The sequence below is a fragment of the Carlito syrichta genome, unplaced genomic scaffold, assembly GCF_000164805.1.
Source record: "Carlito syrichta isolate Samal-C Ts95f unplaced genomic scaffold, Tarsius_syrichta-2.0.1 Scaffold306853, whole genome shotgun sequence".
NCBI lineage: Eukaryota > Metazoa > Chordata > Mammalia > Primates > Tarsiidae > Carlito > Carlito syrichta.
This window is the reverse complement of record NW_007250949.1, coordinates 324334-346348: the sequence shown is the minus strand read 5'-3', so window position 1 is coordinate 346348 and position 22015 is coordinate 324334. Positions and strand designations below refer to the sequence as shown.

General features: G+C 49.2%; 2 protein-coding genes across 4 annotated transcripts in view; both read left to right on the top strand.

Annotated features, from left to right (window-relative positions):
• Positions 1-20188, top strand: part of TTLL1 (tubulin tyrosine ligase like 1) — a 43639-nt gene extending 23451 nt beyond the window's left edge. For all 3 annotated transcript variants that reach the window (XM_008063455.2, XM_008063456.2, XM_008063457.1), the window contains 4 exons: positions 4305-4448; positions 11160-11246; positions 13749-13912; positions 19922-20188. In XM_008063455.2, coding sequence (XP_008061646.1) covers positions 4305-4448; positions 11160-11246; positions 13749-13912; positions 19922-20051 — 525 coding nt within the window. In that variant the 3' untranslated portion in view covers positions 20052-20188. The remainder of the gene's footprint in view (positions 1-4304; positions 4449-11159; positions 11247-13748; positions 13913-19921) is intronic.
• A 961-nt stretch (positions 20189-21149) lies between these two features.
• On the top strand, positions 21150-21905 carry LOC103265799 (akirin-1-like). The gene has a single exon (XM_008063454.2). The coding sequence runs from the start codon at positions 21243-21245 to the stop codon at positions 21687-21689; it is 447 nt and encodes a 148-aa protein (XP_008061645.1). The 5' UTR covers positions 21150-21242; the 3' UTR covers positions 21690-21905.
• The last annotated feature ends 110 nt before the right edge of the window (positions 21906-22015 follow it).

Below are 22015 nucleotides of genomic sequence, written 5' to 3'. Positions count from 1 at the left end.
CTCTACAAAAAAAAAAAAAAAAAAGCCAGGTGTGGTGATGCACACCTGTAGTCCCAGCTACTCAGTAAGCTGAGGAAGGGGGTTAGCCTGAGCTCAGGAGGTCAAGACTGTGATAAGCTGTGATTGTGCCACTGCATTACAGTGTGGGTGACAGAGAGATGCCAACTAAAAAATCCTGAACTACATGCTTTGAAAGTAAGGAACCTGCATGTAGAAGAGCACAGAACAAAGGACTCCCCTAGTGCAGTGGTCAGAGAAGCCTTCCCCGCAGAAGTGGTGCTTGAGATCTGAAGAACAGGCCAGGATCATCCAGAGACCTGGGTGAGTTAGGGAATGAACTCTAGTAGAGGGTACGGCATATGCCAAGACCCCATGGCATGAAGGAGCATTGCAGGAGCTGAAGCCAGTCAGGGTGGCTGGAGCCCCTGGCATGAGAGCAGTGGACTGAGGGCGTGGGGGAGGCCATTGAGGGTGGACACACAGACTTTGTGGGCTCTGTTCAGGTCTGGGGCTCTAATCTGCCCTCTTTTCTGTATGAAATACTCTTCTGTTTGAATCTTGCTTGGATGAAAGTCTGGAATGCCCTAATCTTTTTTGTAATTTGAGGAGAAAGAGTAAGTATTGGTGTAAATCTAACTGAAGAGTTTGGACAGGCCAGGCTAGTCTCCATCCTATATCCATTGCTCACCTCTGTGTGACTTGGGCAAGCCTCTAACCCCAGGCCTTATATCTGCCACTGGGAACTTAGATTCACCTTGCTGGTCCTGGGATGATGATGCCCATTGTCCACTAAGTCTGAATGGCTTCCCCATGAGCCTGGCCCAGCTCACCTACCCCTCAGGGCTTCCCAAGAGCACACCAAGTGAGTGTCAGTGTACAGTTTTTAAAGGGTAGAACAAGAAGAAGGGTTTGACCAGAACCTTGTTAATAAGAGTTGGGAAAATGATCTTGCAGGTGACACAGCACAGAGCCATCAGTCTTTTGTGAAGGTTGAGCAATGACATCAGAATCTTCGTAGACAGGTAGCATTCTTAGTATAGTAGTGACTGTGGGGCAGGAGATGGCAATGACCGCCACAGATCCACCCTGATGACCATGCACGGTATCATGGCTTGCCAAGCCTCCTTGATCTGAAGGTGCCAGAATGAAGTTGGAAGAGGCCTTCTCGGGAGACCAGTCAGCTGGGTCACTTATTTCTATCAACAGGAAACAAACCATTTTTAAAATCCCCAGGAGGAATGAGCAAAGGCAGCATTTTAGCTTGGCATCTCCATAAGGCATGAGAAGCAGCCGTGCTGTTCACGCAGTCTGTCTGTAAATGCTATGCCTTTTAATGGGAGAAAATGCTTTCTCTGAGAAGCCTCCCCTTTAACCTTGAGTGAAAGCTTCACATGGTTCCATTTTAGAATTGAATGAATGGCTGTCACTTTGAATGCTGGGATGTTATAGAGCAGTCCCTTCTCCTGGTGAGGCTGATGGGCTACACTCCTGTCAGCTGGAGCCCTGGAGGCCAGCAGGGGAGGCAGTGGTGCAGGTGACTGTGACAAGAGGGTGGGGTGGGAGGCTCGGTGCAATGATGGAATATAGGCATGGGGGGCCCATGAGCAGGTGGATTGATCCTGACTGCTGCAGGGTGGTGAGGGCTTCCTGGCAGCAGAGGACAAGGGTAACATGCAGGCAAGAGGAAGGAAAGGGCAGCGGTGTGTCCTGAAACGTGCAGGGTTTGCAGATGAGTTGGCAAAATGTTTTGAGGTAATTGATAAAATAATGTTCCTACAGACCAAAAAAATACAAGACAGTTACTTGTTTTTTATACCTACGCATGTGTAGCATGGCGTTTTGCTATGTATACTTTATGTTTCTGGAACTTTTATCTTTTAAAATTATATATAACATAAAATTTACCATTTTATTTTGTTTTATTTTATTTGAGTCAGAGTCTTACTCTGTTGCCTGGGCTGGAGTGCAGTGGTACACTTGTGGCTACTGCAACCTTGACGTCCTGGACTCAGGGGATCCTTCTACCGCATACTTCCATGTAGCTGGAACCACAGGCGTGTGCTACCACGCCCAGCTAATTTTTTTATTTATTGTAGAAATAAGGCCTCACTAGGTTGCCCGGGCTAGTCTTAAACCCCTGGACTCAGGCAGTCCTCTTGCCTCTACCTCCCAAAGTGCTGGGATTATAGATGTGAGCCTTGGCAGTAAATTTATCATTTTAATCATTTTTTTTTTAAGATGAGGCTTTGCTCTGTCATCTAGGCTGAAGTGCAGTGGTGTGATCATAACTCACTGCAGTCTCCAACTCCTGGCTTCAAGCTGTCTCCCTGTCTCCGCTTCCTGAGTAGCTAGGGCTACAGGTGCATGCTACCACACCTAGCTAATTTTTAAATTTTTTGTAGAGACAAGATCTCATTATGTTGCCCAGGCTGGTGGTCTCAAACTCTTGTCCTCAAGTGATCCTCCCATCTTCTGAGCCTTTTAACCATTTAAAAGTGTACAGTTCTGTGGCACTAAGCACATTCATAATGTTATACAACCATCACCACCATCCATCTCTAGAACTCTTTCCATTTGGCAAAATTGAAACTGTAGTCACTAACTTTTTCTAAAAAAGGTGAACATGAACTTTTCTTGAGAGTAAAGGAGTCTATGACTGGAACAAGAGAGGTATTGGAGCCGGGCTCGGTGGCTCAGCCTGTAATCCCGCACCTTGGGAGGCTGAGGTGAGTGGATTGCCTGAGCCCACGGATTCGAGACCCACCTGGGCAACTTGGCGAGACCTCATCTCTACAATAAATCAAAAAATTAGCCGGGTGTGGTAGCATGCACCTGTAGTTCCAGCTACTTTGAAGGCTGAGGCGGAAGGATCGCCGGAGCCCAGCAGGTTGAGGCTGTGGTGGCTGGGAGCGGCCACTGCACTCCAGTCGGGGCAACAGAGTGAGACTCCAACTCAGAAAAAAAAGAGAGGTATTGGACAGTTAGCCTAGCTTTTCCTGTAACTTCTCATAGTTCTTTCTAAGCATACAAATACTGAGCTTTTTAAGAGTCCATTTTAGGTGAACAAGCTTGGGTACATCATCTTTTAAGGTGTTTTAACACAAACTGATGGATAAAGGGAATTTATTATCTCCTATCTTTTAAAAAAAACATAATTAATTCTATGTTTTTATCCCCTTTGACTCAGTGGTGTTTGTTCATTAGTAGGCTGGCTTTGTTTTTGTTCACAGTTTTCAATTTATACTTAGAAAATGAAATCCCAGCCTGGCATGGTGGCTCATGCCTGTAATCCCAGAACTTTGGGAGGTGGAGGCAAGAGGATTGCCTGAGTTCAAGGGTTCAAGACCAGCCTGAGCAACACGGCAAGACCTCGTCTCTATAGTAAATTAAAAAATTAGCTGAACGTGGTGGTATGCTCCTGTGGTTATAACTACTTGAAAGGCTCCCCTAAGCCCAGCAAGTCAAAGCTGTGGTGGCCGTGAGCATGCCACTGCACTCTAGCCTGGGCAACAGAGTGAGACTCCAACTCAAAAGAAAAAAAAAAGAAATACCAGTTTTGTAACTGTCTATATACTTTGAGCCCCGGTCTTCTTCCCTGTGAAATGGGATAATGGTGACTTAGTGAGGTTGTTAGAGAATGACTTGTGTGGTACTTTTAAGCTGTAGAGCGTGGCACAGATGTGTCTTAGGTTCTCCCCAGGAAAGAGACTCGGAGGCACAGGTCAGCGTGCAGTAGGTTTATTAGGACCCAGTGTCAGGGCAACACCTGTGAGGGAGGGCGGCAGGACTGTGCCGGTGGTTGCGGGGAGGGAATGACCTGCGATGTTGCTGCAGGGAGGCCCCAGGCCTTTCGGGGGCACCAGGGAGCTGGGCTGGCTCTGCAGAGCTGTCCCAGGGGAGGCAGGGACTGACACCCTGACATCAGCCCGCCATGGGGTGCTACTGCCCTAGTGCAAGGGTTTGGCTCTACTGGGCAGCTCTCTTTAGTCAAGGGCAACTCCCATGTAGGGCCTCCACTGGAAGAATGAGTGCATTGATCTGGGAGGGGATCTGAGCAACACTCCACAGCATGTGCTGGAAGGCATAAATGAGAAATTATGAGAATATTAGGGAGCTGAGTGCTTAAAAAATGTGCACATAATGGGCCCAGCTCTCTGTGGGGCGGGGTCCCGTATGCCTTGTTACTGGATGCCTGCCCCACACCTAGGAGTCACCCCAGAATTGTTGTAGGAACAAAGGAGCAAGAGATTGGATTCCTCTGGGATGCATAGCCTGAGGGGGCCCACCTCCTTTCCCATCTCCAGGAGGACTACAACCACATCCATGGGGGCAAGTGGACGGTGAGCAACCTGCGGCTCTACCTGGAGAGCACCCGCGGCAGGGAGGTGACCAGCAAGCTGTTTGATGAGATCCACTGGATCATCGTGCAGTCGCTGAAGGCTGTGGCGGTGAGTGCCAGCCACGGGGTGGGAGGAGTCTCAGACTCAGGGAGAGCCGGTCCTTGGAGGTGTTGGGGAGTGGAGGTACCTGTTGTTCTTTTTATTAAGAATACCCGTTTTAGCCAGGCTCAATGGCTCAGCCTGTAATCCCAGCGCTTTGGGAGGCTGAGTTGAGTGGATTGCTTGAGCCCGTGGGTTCGAGACCCGCCCGGGCAACTTGGTGAGACCTTATCTCTACAATAAAATAAAATAAAAAAAGAATACCTGTTTTCACGTTCCCACTGCCTATGTGTCTGCCAGACGTCAAAGTAGTTTTGGTAAGGGAGAGGGTTCCGCTTCCAGCCAGGTGCCACCAGCGTGAGTGGACCAGCCTCTCTGGTAGAGCCACAGGTCCTGGACCCTCTGCAGAAGGGCAGAGTCCCTGTCACATTGTCAACTCCTTTTAGGCCCACTAAATTGACAATGTTTTGACGTAGACTGATATTTTGGAGATGAACTTTCAGCAGCCTCCTTATTTTAGGCATCTTGACTTTGCTATTTTATAGATATTTAGGGCTAGAAATATCCTTTTTTTTGAGTTGGAGTCTCACTCTGTCTCTCCCAGGCTGGAGTGCAGTGGCACGCTCATGGCCACCCCAGCGTCTACCTGCTGGGCTCAGGCAATTCTTCCGCCTCAGCCTTCCAAGTAGCCAGAACTACAGGTGTGCACTACCACACCCACGTAATTTTTTATTGATTGTAGAGATGAGGTCTCCAGGTTGCCCAGGTTGGTCTCTAACCCGCAGGCTCAGGCAATCCACTCACCTTGGCCTCCCAAAGTGCTGGTATTACAGACTGAGCCACCGAGCCTGGCCCTTATTTTTTTTTTTACCCTCACATCTAATATTTGCTGATTTGCAATTTGTGTTTGTTTTATTTATTGTTTTTTTTCTGAGTCAGAGTCACACTTTGTTGCCCAGGCTTGAGTGCAGTGGCATGATCCCAGCTCACCACAGCCTTGATCTCCTGGGCTCAGGTGATCCTTCTGCCTCAGCCTGCCTAGTAGCTGGGCCTATAGGTGCATATCACCACACCTGGCTAATTTTTTTGTTTTTTAGGTCTCAAACTTCTAGGCTCAAGCAATCCTCTTGCATCTATCTCTCACAGTGCTGAGAGTACGGGCATGAGCCACTGTGCCCAGCTGTTTGTTTGATAGTTTTAAAGCAGGAGGTAGAGGGACAGGCTTCTGGCCTGAAACCCACGAATCCTCCCATCTCACCTGTGAGGGAGGGTGGGTAAGCAACTAGACCTGCTCTGCAGAGGCCAATCCCAGGAGCCTGAGGCTCTCCAATGGATCTCATAGTCTGTCTGAGGACAGGCATTGTCTGTCATTCTGCCTATTGAAGTGGCTTCTGATAGACTCATGCACTCAAATGTGGGTCCCCAGAGTCAATGTGTGTGTTGGGGGGGGGGAGGCAGGGTACTTCCCATTCGTTTAATAAAGATGCTTTAAAAACTTTAAAAGACTGGGTGCAGTGGCTCATGTCTGTAATCCCAGCAGTTTGGGAGGTCGACGAAGGAGGATTGCTTGAGTCCAGGAATTCGAGACCAACCTAAGCAACATAGCAATAGTCTATACAAAAAAATTAAAAAATTAGCTGGGCATGGTGGCACTAGCCTGTAGTCTTTACCTATTCCAGAAAAGAGGCAGGAGGATTGCTTGAGGCCAGGCGGTTGAGACTGCAGTGAGCTGTGATCATGCCACTACACTCTAGCCTGGGTCACAGAGTGAGACCCTGACTCAAAAAAAAAAAAAAAAAGCTTAACGAATTGCCACCAAGTAAAAGAGCAAAATGGTCAGACTGCAGGATGCATCCCCCACATTGAAGGCGAAGGGCTATGAAAAACCTTTATTCTACAGAGTCAGTGTGGGAATTGCTGTTCTAGAGAACTTGTGATACGGATTTGGCAGCGAGCTGAATGTGTGTGAAATATTTACATGGAATCTTCTCTGTGGAAGACTAGCCTACTCTCCCGTTTTTACTTTTAAATAAGCCAGCTTATATTGAGCCTCCCTGAATGTGAAAGTTTTCCTTGAACCAACTAAGTAAAGAAAATTAAAGACAGAAAGAGGTGATGTCTGGTGAGTGCCTTGACGTTCTGTGCTCTGAGTGAAGCTCCCCCTGCTTTTGAAGTGCTCCACAAGCATTGTGGATGTGTTCATTTCGTGTGTTTGGCTTACAGTGAAGATCTGACAGAGAAAAACTTAGCATCTAGTTCATTGCTGGAGCTCCTCTTGTCCTGTTGAAGCTTTCTTGCACAGTGGTGGCTCAGGTGACAGATCACAAGCGTGCAGTTCTGGACGCTTTCCGATGCTTTCCACCACATTCCGACATGCTCAAGCATCCACCCTTTCCAAGCCTCAAATGCCTCATCTGTGAAACTGGGGCCATGACACCAGTGTCATGGGTTGGCTATATGAACAGTGTTTGGCAGAGATTCATATAACGATTGGGAAGAGTTAAATGCTGTCAACCTGCCAACATGTGATGTTGTGAACCAAGTGCTTGGTAAAACCAGCCCTTTCACTCTCTAGCCCATTTTAGTCTCCCCTGGATTGGCAGGGCTTTGAGAAAAGGCTAGCTGCTTAATCAAGAAGAAAACCTCTTTTCATATAGTTTACCTCATTAGCAAGTGCTTTTTCTTTTTTCTTTTCTTTTTTTTTTTTTTTGAATAGGAGTCTCACTCTGTTGCCCAGGCACACTCATAGTTATCCCAGCGTCGACCTGCTGGATTCAGATGATCCTTCCACCTCAGCCTTCCAAGTAATCAGAACTACAGACACATGCTACCACACCTGGCTAAATTTTTTATTTTTTTATTGTAGAGATGAGGTCTCGCCAAGTTACCCAGGCTGTGGACTCAGGCAGTCCTCTCACCTTGGCCTCCCAAAGTGCTGGGATTATAGGCTGGACCCAATGCACCCAGCCTGGCAAGTGCTTCTTTTTTTTTTTTTTTGAGTTGGAATCTTGCTCTCTCACCCAGGCTGGAGTGCAGTGGCACACTGACAGCCACTACAGCCTCGACCTACTGGGCTCAGGTGATCCTTCCACCTCAGCCTTCCAAGTACCTGGAACTACAGGCACGCGCCACCATTCCCGGCTAATTGTTTTGATTTATTGTAGAGATGAGGTCTCACCAAGTTGCCCATACTAGCCTCGAGCCCGTGGGCTCAGGCAGTCTTCTCACCTCAGCCTCCCAAAGTACTGGGATTATTATTATTATTATTTTTTTTTGAGTTGGAGTCTCACTCTGTTGCCCAGATTGGAGTGCAGTGGCCGCTCCTGGCCACTGCAGACTCAACCTGCTGGCCTCCGGTGATCCTTCTGCCTCAGCCTCCAAGTAGCTGGAATTACAGGTGTGCACTACCACGCCCGGCTAATTTTTTGATTTATTGTAGAGATGAGGTCTCACCAAGTTGCCCAGGTGGGTCTCGAACCCATGGACTGAGGCAATCCATTCACCTCAGCCTCCCAAGGTGTGGGATTATAGGCTGAGCCACTGAGCCCGGCTAGTACTAGGATTATAGTGTTTCATCTTGGGCCTCAGTTTCCTGAACTGAAAAACTGTTAGATTTCTAAGGTTCTGTGGGTCTTTGGAACAGGGTTTACTTATTCACCTTTTATTCATTTAGTGCATATTTCATCACCTGGTTTTTACCAAGTATGTTGTCTTCAGAGAAGCTAGGGCAGGACAGACAAGGAAACATACGTGAGAGAGGTCTGGTGCAGGACGGGTTGATGGGCTCCTCCACCACATAGGAGAACCCAGACCCAGAGTGTGGGCCTGGACGGAGAAGCTAAGAGCTACGACCTGGGTTGAGGGTTGCAGCCTGCTTGGGAGTGGATACAGAGCAGAGTTTGGGGAGTGACAGATGGGTTAGCAGCTACCTGTCTATAGACACTTCCTGGGACAGTGGTCTCTGGGTGCTGGCTGGAATTAGGATGCCAGGCTCCTAGTGGAAATGTAATTCCATGAGGAACCAACCCATCAGAGCTTTGCTTTCCTTCCTCGGTGAGTAGGGAGTGAGTGTCTATTATAAGGCTGCCCAGACTCTCCTTCAAGGAGTGTCCAACTGCGCAAGTGGCTGTGGGTGCACAGGACTCGGGGGAGCATGTAGAACTGACTGCAGGCTCACTCCTGGAGGTTGAATCCAGGCAGGCTGGGGAGGGCCCAGGAATCTGCATTGTAAGCAACAGCTGGTGTTTTTATGCATCTGAAGAATAGTTTATCTAAGATGTATCTAGTTGGAGTGAAATTGGAACTCACAAAGGAAATTCAAAAATGGTATGCAAACAAGTTAACTTTTGTCACCAGGAACAGAGGTTTAAAATTCAGCACCCTGGCTGGGCATGGTAGCTCAGTCTATAATCCCAGCACTTTGGGAGGTAGAGGTGAGAGGATTGCCTGAGCCCATGGGTTTGAGACCAGGCTGGGCAACTTGGTGAGACCTCATCTCTACAATAAATAAAAAAATTAGCCGGGCATGGTGGTGCGTGACTGTAGTTCCAGCTACTTGGAAAGCTGAGCTGGAAGGATGACCTGAGTCCAGCAGGTTGAGGCTGTGGTGACCATGAGTGTGCCACTGCACTCCAGCCTAGATGACGGAAGGAGACCCCAACAAAAAAAAAAATCTGGCACCCAGTTGGGTGTGGTGGCTCACACCTGTAATCCTAGCACTTTGGGAGGCGGAGGCGAGAGGATTGCCTGAGTCCAGGGGTTCAAGACTAGACTAGCCTGGACAGCTTGGCGAGACTTCATCTCCACAGTAAATCAAAAAATTAGCCAGGCATGGTGGTGCACACCTTTGATTCCAGCTACTTGGAAAGCTGTCGGTGACCAGCACTGACCAAGGGTGGGTTAGGACCCGCACCAGAGAATCTGGACAGCGAGAAGACCCCTCGGAGGCAGTTCTTCCGGGAACAGTCTGATCAGGACTGGAGCCGATTTTATTCAAACCTTTTCCAACTTATATACCATTTTCTATACCCTCCAGCAGTGTGATAATCACTCACTGGGGGCATACAAGTTTCGTGCTTTACAAACTATGCATCACAAGACCACCACGAGAGCTGCAATTTCCAAGCAAACAATTCGAATTCCATGATGCCTGCCGTGCTTACATTAAGGTCACAGGTGCACAATTTCAATACAAATCGTTCAAAGTGTTTTCCATAATGTTCAATGAATCATTCATATTATACTCTTTGCTCTATACCCTGATTAATACAAAAAACTTTCCTGAGTTAACTCTAGGTTCAATCCAAGTTCACTGACTCCCAATATTTTTAACAATTAATATTATCAACTTAACACTATACTATAATCTATAAGTTTAGTTAAATGACTTAACTGTCAGTTATACTATTATCCTATTATGATTTAACGTAATGCCTTATAACTCAGTTAAAACTTATTCTTAAACTACCAAACTTTACTATAATTCATATGTTTCATATGTCTAAACTTTAATTTTCATATGATCTAGTTATTGGACTTTAATACTATGCTATATCCTATTAAGCTAATATCTTATCGTTAATTCTTTTATAAATCGTATAGTAACTATTACACTTGAATAATGTAGCAAAAGGAAACAAAACAGCAAGCATAGATTTACGCAACTATGAGTGTATATGTATATATTTTATCCTAACAAGTCTACTCTAAAAATCAAATAGTAGCTGTCACACTCTTGAACAAGGAAATGCAGGGCTGCCAAGATGGCAGCCATGGGCTGAAGCAGACAGAGTTTCGGTAATTAACGAAACAAAAGAAAACGTTCTACCTGGCTAGGGGCAGGGCGACAAAACTATCATGGTAATTTAGTTTCTAATCTTAGCCCTAGGGGAAACAGCTTTCAGGAACAAGAGCTGACTACCCAGTCTACCAGGAAATAGAAGTTAAAAAATATCTAGAAAGAAGTAAAACTTAGAAAGACAGAGAGAAATAATTCTGCTATGCACTTTCCATCAGGTGTATTGAGATTTACTTATAAGTTTTACCGCCATATATGCTCACTGGTCACTAATCACATGCCAATACCATAGGTATAACTGATATCCTATGTCAGAGGCGATCTTCCAGATGGGCCTTTACAGGCCTCAGCCATGTAGCTATAGATGTTGGCTCCCAACAGAAAGCTGAGGTGGAAGGATCGCCTGAGCCCAGCAGGTCAAGGTTGTGGTGGCTGTGAGTGTGCTACTGCCCTGTGGCCTGGGCAACAGAGTGAGACTCCTACTCAAAAAAATCTGGCACCTGGACTCCTCTGGGGCTGGGACGGGTGACAGACAGCCTGGTGGGTGGTTGTGTTTGTCTGTGTTAAGGCTACACAGGCCTTTACTGCAGGTTCCTGGGTTTGGAGCTAGACGTGTGTCCACCCTGAAGACAGTCTCACGCCGATGGAGGTGTTCACTGTAGGTCATCAGGCTCTGATGAATGAGGTGTGGAGACACCAGTGAGGGTTCATCAGTTCCCTCTGTCAGACTGAGGGAAGTGTTCAGTGCCTGAGCACCATGGGCTGAGAAAGGGAAGGAGAGAAGGAAACCTTTGGGGTGGGGAGTGGACCCCTGGACTTAGGAAGTCACAACTTGGGGGAGGGTCCCGCAGGTCTCCAAGGTGATGGTCCTTGCTGTGCCCTGTGACCCTGGCCGTGTAACCTGTTGGTCACTCTCTCTTTAGCCGGTGATGAACAGTGACAAGCACTGCTTTGAATGCTATGGCTACGACATCATCATCGACGACAAGCTGAAGCCCTGGCTTATTGAGGTAACTATGTGTGCACTGCGCCTGGCCGTGCCGCAGTCGCCCTCCTGCCACCCCACATGCTTCTGCCCTGAACTGGGCTCAGCAGTTTCCCAGGCAGATGTTTTTCAGGCCAGGCGGGAAGACTGGCGATGGATGTTCAGGCTGGACGTTTTGCTGATGGCTGGAGTAGAGGCTCATTTCCAGATCTCCCAGCTCCCAAGAGCCCTGCCCACAGAGGGAGCTGTGGTCTGTCTTCACATGAGCGTGGTGTCCTTAATGCCCCAGCCCCCAGGAAAGGAGCTCACAACTTCAGGGGCCCCTGGCCGAAGGTGGCATACTGAACCGAAATGAGAAATGTTCTTAGCACGCTGCCAAAGACTGGAAATAGATTCGTCTGTCTCTTGCAAGGAGAGAGGGAACGTAGTGGCAGCTGTCTGTCTGACAGTGACTCTTCCTGGTACTGAGTCTGGCTGATGCTATCTCTTCACAGTGAGTGTTGAAGACTGGCCCAGACTGAGTGTGGCCCAGACTGAGTGTGGCCCAGACTTCAGACCACCCTTGCCGTGGTTACCTGGCAGTTGGTCTGAAGCCAGCAGGAGGAGCTTCCGGCCTCTGAAAGGACACAGAGACATGCTGTCAGAATGGAGGTGTTCCAGTTCTGTTGTTCCTCTCCCTGTGTGTCTTCCCACCAAGCTCATTTGGAAGTGGAGGGCTCAGGCCCTTCAGCTTCGTCACCTTTTGAGCCAGTCTCCAATAGCAAGTTGGAAGGAGTGGCCTGTAGGGAAAGTCAGTGGGAATCCCCTGCAGGAAACTACTGGAAGAGTCAGGTTATCAGAGAGAGGGTTGGTTCTATAGTGCTGTTTTCTAGGGAATGAACTTGTCATGCTGTCAAAGCTACGTGTGTGAGGGGGAGTAGATACACAATATTTATATTTCCTTGTCTTCCATCTTAAAACAGTAACTTGAATGGAAATCAGGCTTTCCATGATGAGCTAGGATCTTAATTGTGAACATTGCTTCTTAATATAATAACAATTCCTAATCTTTGTACATTCATAATAAGAATCACAGGCCGGGCTCAGTGGCTCAGCCTGTAATCCCAGCACTTTGGGAGGCTGAGGACAGTGGATTGCCTGAGCCCGTGGGTTTGAGACCAATCCAGGCAACTTGGCGAGACCTCATCTCTACAATAAATCAAAAATTAGCCAAGCGTGATAGCGCACGCCTGTAGTTCTGGCTACTTGGAAGGCTGAAGTGGAAGGATCTTCTGAGCCCAGCAGGTTGACTCTGGGGTGGCCATGAGTGTGCATGCCACTGCACTCCAGCCTGGGCGACAGAGTGACACTCCAACTCAAAAACAATTAAAAAATAAAAATAAGAATGATAGTATTATGATATACTACAGTGGTAATTTTAAGGGCAGTGAGGTCTGTACAATTCTTTTTTTTGTTGTTGGAGTCTCACTATCACTCAGGTTGGAGTGCAGTGACATGCTCACGGCCACTGCAGCCTCGATCTGCTGGGCTCAGGTGATCCTTCTACCTCAGCCTTCTAAGTAGCTAGAACCACAGGCGAGCGCCACCACACCTGGCTACTTTTTTGATTTATTGTAGAGACGAGGTCTCGCCAGTTTGCCCTGGCTGGTCTCAAACCCCTAGGCTCAGGCAATCCTCTTGCCTCTGCCTCCCAAAGTCCTGGGATTACAGGCGTGAACCACCATGCCTAGCTGGTCTATACAATTCTTTGGCACTGTACACACTAAATGTCCTGCTAACAGCACAAAGAGATGGTCTAACTGGGAGAAACCTGAACAACTTGTAAACTTGCTACCTCTAATCGCCCATGACCTGAAACAGCTGACCAGTGTCATTGGAACTGTGCCTAAAATACGAGTGAATAGGTAGTGACTGGAGCCTGTGGGATTCCCCATGGAGTGAAGTGAATGTCTGCGTTTTCATCTGTGGATTTTGTGACATTGCTTAGCTTCTCAGAGGCCTATGGCACTCACTTTCCATGTGCTGGATGGGCTTCTGATTGGAGTCAGAATTGCTTTATTGGTGAGGTACTACTCTCTCAGCAAAAAAGGAGCCCATCACCTTTTCCCTAAACCCACACTGCTGCTTAGTCAGGGTCCTTTGGCTCACTGATTCTAGCAAACCTCTGAGTGGCTCTTGGTCTATAGGACAGGGCTGATCACTGAAATGAAATCACAGGTGGACACTGAAATTATGCTTGTGTTGTGTTGTATGCTGACCCCCACATTTTTATTTGTGCAATAACTGATTTGTAGATCTGAGTTCGAATCCTGTCTTTAAGTATAACTTATCTTTCATCAAACAGCTAATGAAAATGGATCACAAATGCTTCCTATACAAGGAGCTCTGAAGGTGTTAGATAATGACAGTATTAAATGAAAACATCTTTACCTGCCATGTGTGGTGGCCAGCCTGTTCTTCGGCCAGGCTCACTTTTATTACCGGAGAGCCCATGGTGCAAGTGAAGAATGTGTTTTTCCTCTCGCAGGTTAATGCGTCCCCATCTCTTACCTCCAGCACCGCCAACGATCGCATCCTCAAGTATAACCTGATCAATGATACCCTCAATATTGCCGTCCCGAATGGTGAAATCCCAGACTGCAAGTGGAACAAGTCACCTCCAAAGGAAGTTCTTGGCAATTATGAAATTCTGTAAGTTTGCCTATGACCATGCACTTGTCCTTCTGTGTTTCAGAGTGACGGGGGCCAGGGTCCAGTTTAGATTTTCTGTGTATGTGTGGACTCGCCTTATTTAGGCAGAGTGTCCATTTATTAATGACATTATGGGATAGATCATGTTACAGCAGGAAAGCAGTTTGGGTGCTAAAGTAAACTTTGTCTATTTTCCTGCTTTTTTTTTTTTTTTTTTGAGCCAGGGCCTTATTCTTTTATGCAAGTTGAAGTGCAGTGACATGATCACAGCTCACCACAGCCTCAACCTCTTGGGCTCAGGCAATCCTTCTGCCTCAGCCTCCCGAGTAGCTGGGACTACAGCTGTGCACCACCACACCCACTAATTTTTTTTCTTGTAGAAATGAGGTTTTGCTTTGTTACCCAAACTGGTCTTGAACTTTCTGGATCAAGCGATCCTCCCACCTCAGCATCCCAAAGTGTTGGGATTATGGGCGTGAGCCACTGTACCGGCTATTCTCCTGTTTGGTAAATATTCATGAAGTACTTGCCACATGACCGGCACCCTGTTGGCTGCTGGGACACCTCAGAGCAGGGTACATAGAGTGCTTGTCGCTCACAGGTCACCTGGGCTCATACCCTGGCTCCAGTATGCAGAGCTGGGTGACGGTGAGGAGCTTACTGTAACTGTTTCAACCTGTTTGTCTGTCTTGAAATGGGGATAATATGATCTGTTTTACAGGATGGGAAGGAAAAAAATGATAATAATAACTAAACTTTGAGGGCTTACCACATGCCAGAAACTGCTGAGTGTTTTACACACATGAGCACGTTTCTTTCCCCAGCCACCTAATGAGGCTGGCAGAAGTATTAGCTCCATTTCTTTGTTGCTGTTGTTGTAATAAAGGTGTGGGGTACAAGTGAGGATTAGCTGTATTAGTAGGCTGCATGCAGGTGAAGTTTGGGCTTCCAGCTGGCCCCCATTCCCCCTGGTAGTAGACCAGGTACCCTTTGTGTTGTCTTATGCCCTGCATCCACCATTTCCCCTCCTTCCCTCCCCTATTAGCTCCATTTCACAGATGCAAAAACAAAGGCTCAGAGCAGTTATGTGGCATGTTTATAGTGACAAAAGAAGGAACAAAGTGAGAGCCCAACAGGAGGGCAGTGGTTGAACAAAGTATGGTTCATTGATACCATGGACTACTAGGTGGCCATGAGAAAGAACGACCTAGAAGAACTATGCTGTGGCGCCTGGGAGGTTGAGTGGGAAAACAACTTGCAGAAAAGGGTGTAGACTGTAATCCTAGTAAAACAAGTGCTGCCTAAGCCAGTCTGTGTGTCCATGTGTTGTCTGTGTGGTGGTTTCCACGAGAGTGGATGAGCAGGGAAGCATGGAAGGACACACATCATGTTGTCAGCGTGGATACTGGGTGGTGGGGGTGAGAGCAAAGAATACAGGAAGATGAACAGCACTAAAAGGCCGAAGGAGCAGGTGTTAGGCTCACGATTTTTCTTCTGTCAAAGTAAATGTGCATTCAGTTGAACATTTTAGAAAAGCAAAGGAAGAAATATTTAGTAAAATCCATACACACACAGAGACCTCAGATTCCAGGCACTGCGGAGGGGAGGATTTGAACACAGGCCCCGGACTCTGGAGCCCACGCTTAGCCACCTGCTACCTCTGCTGTGGCTGATGTGCGTGTGCGGCAGCTCATAGCCTCAGACAGGGAGGAGGAGAGGAAGGTGGGTTCAGAGGGGAACCATGCAGGGCTTCCAGGCAGCCTAGGGGCCTTTAGGGGTGGCGGTCATGAACTTCAGGGCCAAGCAGTCACTGAGGGTGACTGTTCTCTCCAGCCGTGGTCAGCTGCCAAGCTAGGTGCAGAGTTGGCAGAGGCTTGGGATGACCAGGATAGGAGGATGTCGAGAGAGAAGGCAGGGGAGTGCTGGGGAGGGGAGGAGAGGGCAGTGAGGTCAGTGGGGAGGGGAGAAGGCGGGGCCAGGGACGGTCCCAGTGGGGAAGAGAGTTGCTGGAGTCTAGCACTAGAAGTAAGCTGGGAGAGGAAGGGATGGGGTCAGAGAGTGAGGGCTAGTGATGGAGACCACCCCAGGGGTGACAGGTCGGGATGCCTTTGGGGAGGTTGTGTGGGACAAGGTCACCGCAAGTCAGGGAATTGGGGGTCTCATCTGTTTGGTCATCGCCACTGCCGGCAACCATGAACCAGCAGCCTGAATCTCCAAGGAACTGCAAACATGACCTGGAGGATTAGAGGTGACGGCATAAGCAGTTGAACGGGAGTAACTAACTGTTCTGACCTGGCTTGGAAGGAGCTGAGAGATTTTAGAGAGGAGGGCCCCTTCAGCCCAGGGGCGTGATGGGTAGGAGGGAAGACAACCATGAAGGGACTGCAGGGGAGGTGGCTTCTTCCAGGAAAGCCAGGAGTCTTTTAGAGCAGGAAAGTGAAGCAGACCTCCAGGACAAGGTGCAGGGCGTGGAGACTGCCCTGAAGGGTGGAGCGTTCTGGAGTGCACAGAGAGAAAGCTTGGGGATGGGGTCAGACTGGTGCGTGTCCAGAGCAGCTTGGGGTTGGCAGCATGGGAGGTGAAGGACAGTATGAGGATGGTGGGTGTCAACTGCCATAGGGGCCTCAGAGCTTTGTCCTGATGGCGCTTGCAGTGGGGGGCTATGGGGGATGTGCAAGGGTGGGGCCTGTGAGGGGAGGCTTGCTGCGAACATGAGGGCCTTTGTAGGTCCCCCTTCGACCCAGCTGAGGGTGGCGGGGAGTCTGGCTTTTGGGGAGTGTGTGGGGCCTCTGCCCAGTCCGGCCTGTGGCCTCCCTAAAGGAGTAGGCCATACACTTCATCCCCAGGTTAAGAAGCAGAGATCAGGGCTGGGTGTGGTGGCTTACACCTGTAGCAGTTTGGGAGGCTGAGGCAGGAGGATTGCTTGAGGCCAGGAGTTGGAGACCAGCCTGTGCACCATAGTGAGGCAACATCTCCACCAAAAAAAAAAAAAGGAAGCAGAGATCAGAAGCCTGACTGCTTTTAGTTGAAGAGACAACAAAGTGACCCCTCCCCAAGCATCAGAAGGCTCTAGTACAGAGCTGACAGTCCCTGAACTCTTCTTTTCAGGGCTCACTTGCCCTAATGCTTCCCATTATCTATCGAAGTTAAGTGCCCCGCTTTTGTCTTCAGGTGTGGCCTCTTGCAGCAGTAAGGGTGGTGCTGACTGGGGAGGGCACTGACACCCGAGGAGTGCTGCCCTGTCTGTGTCCCATGCCAGGCACTCTGTGTTTCATTCTGTGCTACAGCAACCCTTCCGCACGTCCCACCATAAAGCAGAGGAAGCTGGCGGTGCACATTCACGTGGCTGAGGTCACACTGTGCTCCTGTTCCCAGAAACAAGTGCTGTAGCTGCTCCCCCAGATTGCCACCCTGGCTTTGGCAGCACAGGCCTGGCACTTTGCATCTGCTACCTCCAGGGTCCAGTTCTGAATTGCTGGCTATGCTTTTGTAACCTTTCAGAAAATGCTGTTCCCTACCAGGAATAGATTCTGCTGTCAAAACCCAGAAGAAAAGTCTGCCTGAACAGGAACCATCTTGTCTCTGACCCTCCTCTGCATTAGCTCCATAAGTGGCCAGACCATCCCCGAGAGCAGCCCATCCTGGCTGCCAGCTGCTTGCCAAATGCTCAGTTCTATGTTTTTTTTGTTGTTGTTTTTTGGGTTGGTGTCTCACTCTTGTCACCCAGGCTGGAGTGCAGAGGCATGCTCACGGCCGCCGCAGCCTCAACCTGCTGAGCTTAAGCAATCCCTCCACCTCAGCCTTTCAAGTAGCTGGAACTACAGATGCATGCCGCCATGCCCAGCTAGTTTTTGTGACTTATTGTAGAGACAAAGTCTCACCAAATTGTCCAGGCTGATCTTGAACCCCTGGACTCAGGCAGTCCTGTCACCTCGGCCTCCCAAAGTGTTGGGATTACAGGTTGAGCCACCGCAGCCAGCCATGTTTTGTTTTTTGTTTTTTGTTTTTTTGAGTTGGAGTCTCACTCTGTCACCCAGACTGGAGTGCAGTTGGCCGCTCCCGGCCACCGCAGCCTCGACCTGCTGGCGATTCTTCCGCCTCAGCCTTCCGAGTAGCTGGAATTACAGGCGTGCGCTACCACGCCCGGCTAATTTTTTGATTTTATTGTAGAGATGAGGTCTTGCCTGCCCAGGTGGGTCTGGAACCCGCGGGCTCAGGCAATCCACTCACCTCAGCCTCCCAAAGGCACGGGATTACAGGCTGAGCCACCGAGCCTGGCACGTGTTTTGTTTTTTTAAAGCTGCACAGACCAGCACAAATGCTCAGTCAAGCCAGTCACCAAGTGTGGTCCTTTTCTCCATTCATTCAGCAGATGCTCATCCTCCCTGCCCTTGGGCAAGCTGCTGAGGGCAGCCATGAGCCAGACAGGTGGTCCTCCAGCCCCTCAGTCAGCTATGCAGACACAGCACAGGCAGTAGAGCGATAACAGATGTGGCGGGGAGTCCAGGGCTCTAGCAGCCCTGGGTTGTGGGCGTCTGGCCCCGTGGAAAGGGACCAGGGAGACTTCCTGGAGGAGCCCCCAGGCAGAACCTCCAGTGTCCTGCAGTGCCCTCTGCCCTACTTCGTTGTATTATGGGGACTGTGGCCATGTCTCTCCTTCATGAGCCAGGTCTACATGTTGTTATCTCGACATCCCCACCCCCGCACAGAGTGGATCCCCTAGTGTCTGCTCTGTGGGTGACAGTGAGCCAGCTTCCCTCCCTCCTATTCTCCCTTCCCTCCTATTCAATCTCAGCAGTGTCCGACCCACAAGCATGCAAACTGCAGATTCTGATTCTAGAAGTAAACTTATGACAGAGCCACCCTTTTCCAGGAATCAGCTAAATGAGCATTTGGCTCATGCCATATAACCAAACCTCTGAGTACCTGTGTGTTTGATGTAAATGTCCACATGTAGCTGAGGGACCTCAGTCGGGAAGGCCAGCAGATCACAGCTATGGACATGCTGTAACGGGACAGAAATGCCTTTCACACCTCTCGACTCTGCAAGGCGAGGATCTCCAAATTAGGAATCAGGAGTCCCAGGTTGAACCTGCCTATACCATGTACTGGCTGCTGGGACTGGGATACTGAGCAAGCCTCTGAACCCCAGTTCCCCTGACGTGAAGTGCTTGCCTGACGTTGCTATCTGAACTGTGAGGGTGAAGTGGAATCACCTTGGGTGGGCGGCCCCATTCACGGGAGCCTGCTCCATGCCAGAGCCTGCAACCTGGACTGCAGCGTTTCACTGCCCTCGGGTCCCCTGGAGAGAAAGGCCCTTGCCACTGCAAGAAGCCAGGGACTGGCGCAGATGCCATGGCAGAGCATCTGAGGCTCCTGTCCAGCTCTTCCCGCCGCAGAAGTCCAGGCTGTGGTTCCCGCATCCGTGCCTCTGTACTGGCTCTGTCAATATGTGAATGTTAATTGGGAAATAGGCGATTAAAGGAAATGAGAGGGATAGCGTAGGTCAGGCTGGTGGAGGCTCGTGCAAACGAGTGTCAACTGCAGGGCCTCTGTCTGTCCTGGACCCTCCTAGCAGGCCACTCACACCCCCGCTCGCCATCTGAAATCAGATTAATCACCCCTGCTCTGCAGATGCTGTATGGTGTTTCCAGACATGCTTTCTCTCCATCTCCACTCAGGGCTGACTCAGTGTCATCTCATTCATGTTTCTTTTGGGGTCGTTCCCAGGTTTGATCTGGTGGCCTGTGTAAAACGTCAGTTTCCGGGAGGGGTCGGGGAGGACTGTCCATAGTACCAGCAAGATTGTATTCATAGGTAGTGTTTGCTGGGCTGCCAAAACCACCTGGTGACAGGCTGGCAGCAGCCAGGCACAGGTCGGGGAAGGAAGAGCCAGGGCCAGTCAGGCTGCTTCTCTGGGGACATCCTATCTGCCACGAAGCAGCCTGGTGGCATTGCAGGTTATCTCTGCACAAGAACTCACCGTGGTCCTGGCTGTTCTGTCTCTAGGTATGATGAGGAACTGGCCCAGGGTGATGGGGCTGACCGAGAGCTGAGAGGCCGCCCAGGCCAATCACTGGGACCCAAGGCAGGCCGGTCGAGAGACGCGGGGAGGACTGTCCTCACCACCTGGAAGTGACTCCAGCCTGATCTTACCGAAACTATGCACTCTACCTGGGGCCCTGCTGAAAACCTATTTTGAAATTTCCTTTTTCTAGAGCTTTTTTTCCTTTCCTAAGCCCTGTAAATAAATAAAGGCACTTCTTTGGAAGGTTATGGCGTCTGTTTCACTGGTGCTGGAAGAACAATTCACATGATGTACAAAACTAGTTCTTTTGACAGAAAGCAGCGCTTCAGCATGTGATTTAATTATAAAGTATACACATTAAAAAAATTTTTTTACTACATTAAAAACAAAAAACCTGAATATCTTACAGAATATGCTGCTATGAGAAAGTAATGTGTTTAACCTGACAGCTATTTTGATTGTATTCCTTTTTATTTGACAGTGATTTTGAAGAAAATAGACAACTAGAAGTCTTTCTCAATAATTTATCTTTACAAAGGCCTTTGTCCAGAAGACACTTCAGTTTGGTAGATGAGTGTAAATTTAAACAGAGGAGCACAGACAGTTCCCGCTGTGTGGCTTTTGTGACAATAGCATCTGGGTTTACTGCCAACTCAGGGAAGCGCTGTGGGCAGCTGTCAGCGAGGACAAGTCACATGAGGTGGGAGCAAGGACACAGCCACCTCGAAGCCCGGAGACTCACAGCAAAGTATGGGCGGGACCCGAGTTGGTCCATAGACTGATGGGTGCATCTGAGTCACTCCTGAGCTGAGAGTGTTTTTAGTCAAGGCCTTATACTGACAGTGCTAGTCAACACTTGTTTAGGGAAGCTTCACTGTCTTGAATTCTCTTTAAAACTCCCTACCTGCCAGGCGTAGTGACTCACGCCTGTAATCCCAGCACTATGGGAGGCCGAGTTGAAAGGATTGCCTGAGCCCACGGGTTCCAGACCAGCCTGGGCAACTTGGCAAGACCTCATCTCTACAATAAATCAAAAAATTAGCTGAGCATGGTGGCACGTGCCTGTACTTCTAGCTACTTGGAAGGCTGAGGCGAAGGGATTACCTGACCCCAGCAGGATGTGGTGGCCATTACTGTGCCACTATACTCCAGCCTGGGTGACAGAATGAGACTCTAACTAAAAAAAAAAAAAAAAAAAAAAAGGCCATTGGAGCCGGCTCGGCTTGCGAGCCCCGTTGAGGAGCCGGCGCTTGGGCCGCAGTTATCGTCGCGTCCGCTCCCGGTTCCTGGCCAGTTGGCGGCATGGCGTGCGGGGCGACGCTGAAGCGGCCCATGGAGTTCGAGGAGGCGCTGCTGAGCCCCGGGTCCCCGAAGCGGCGGCGCTGCGCCCCTCTGCCCGGCCCCACTCCGGGCCTCAGGCCCCCGGACGCCGAGCCGCCGCCGCCTTCGCTTCAGACGCTGACCCCACCGCCGACTCTGCAGCAGTCCGCCCCGCCCGGCGGCGAGCGGCGCCTTCCAACCCCGGAGCAAATTTTTCAGAACATAAAGCAAGAATGTAGTCGTTATCAGAGGTGGAGACATTTAGAAGTTGTTCTTAATCAGAGTGAAGCTTGTGCTTCGGAAAGTCAACCTCACTCCTCTGCACTCACAGCACCTAGTTCTCCAGAACAATATGAATCTTTTGTGAAATTCACACATGATCAGATTATGCGACGGTATGGAACAAGGCCAACAAGCTATGTGTCCTGAGCTTTGTTGCATATCTGGGTACCAGGTTTGACCTCAAGAGATGGCTGCTGTACACTTTTTGCAACTGGTTTGATATCACATTTCAGCTCCAACTTTGCATCCTGAGAACACTTAATGTTTCTGCAGGTCCATTTTATACAACTTGAAAGACCTTAAAACTTTCTGGTTGCCACAAGCATATCTTTCTTTTCTGCTCATCCAATAAACAGCTGTGCCCTACTGTGATAGATTTTCCAAACAAAATACCTGGAGCAGCAGTTTAGCAAAATATGCCTTCAGTGGCACTCAACAAGTGGAGTTTCCCCAAGCACAGTTCTGTAAGAAGT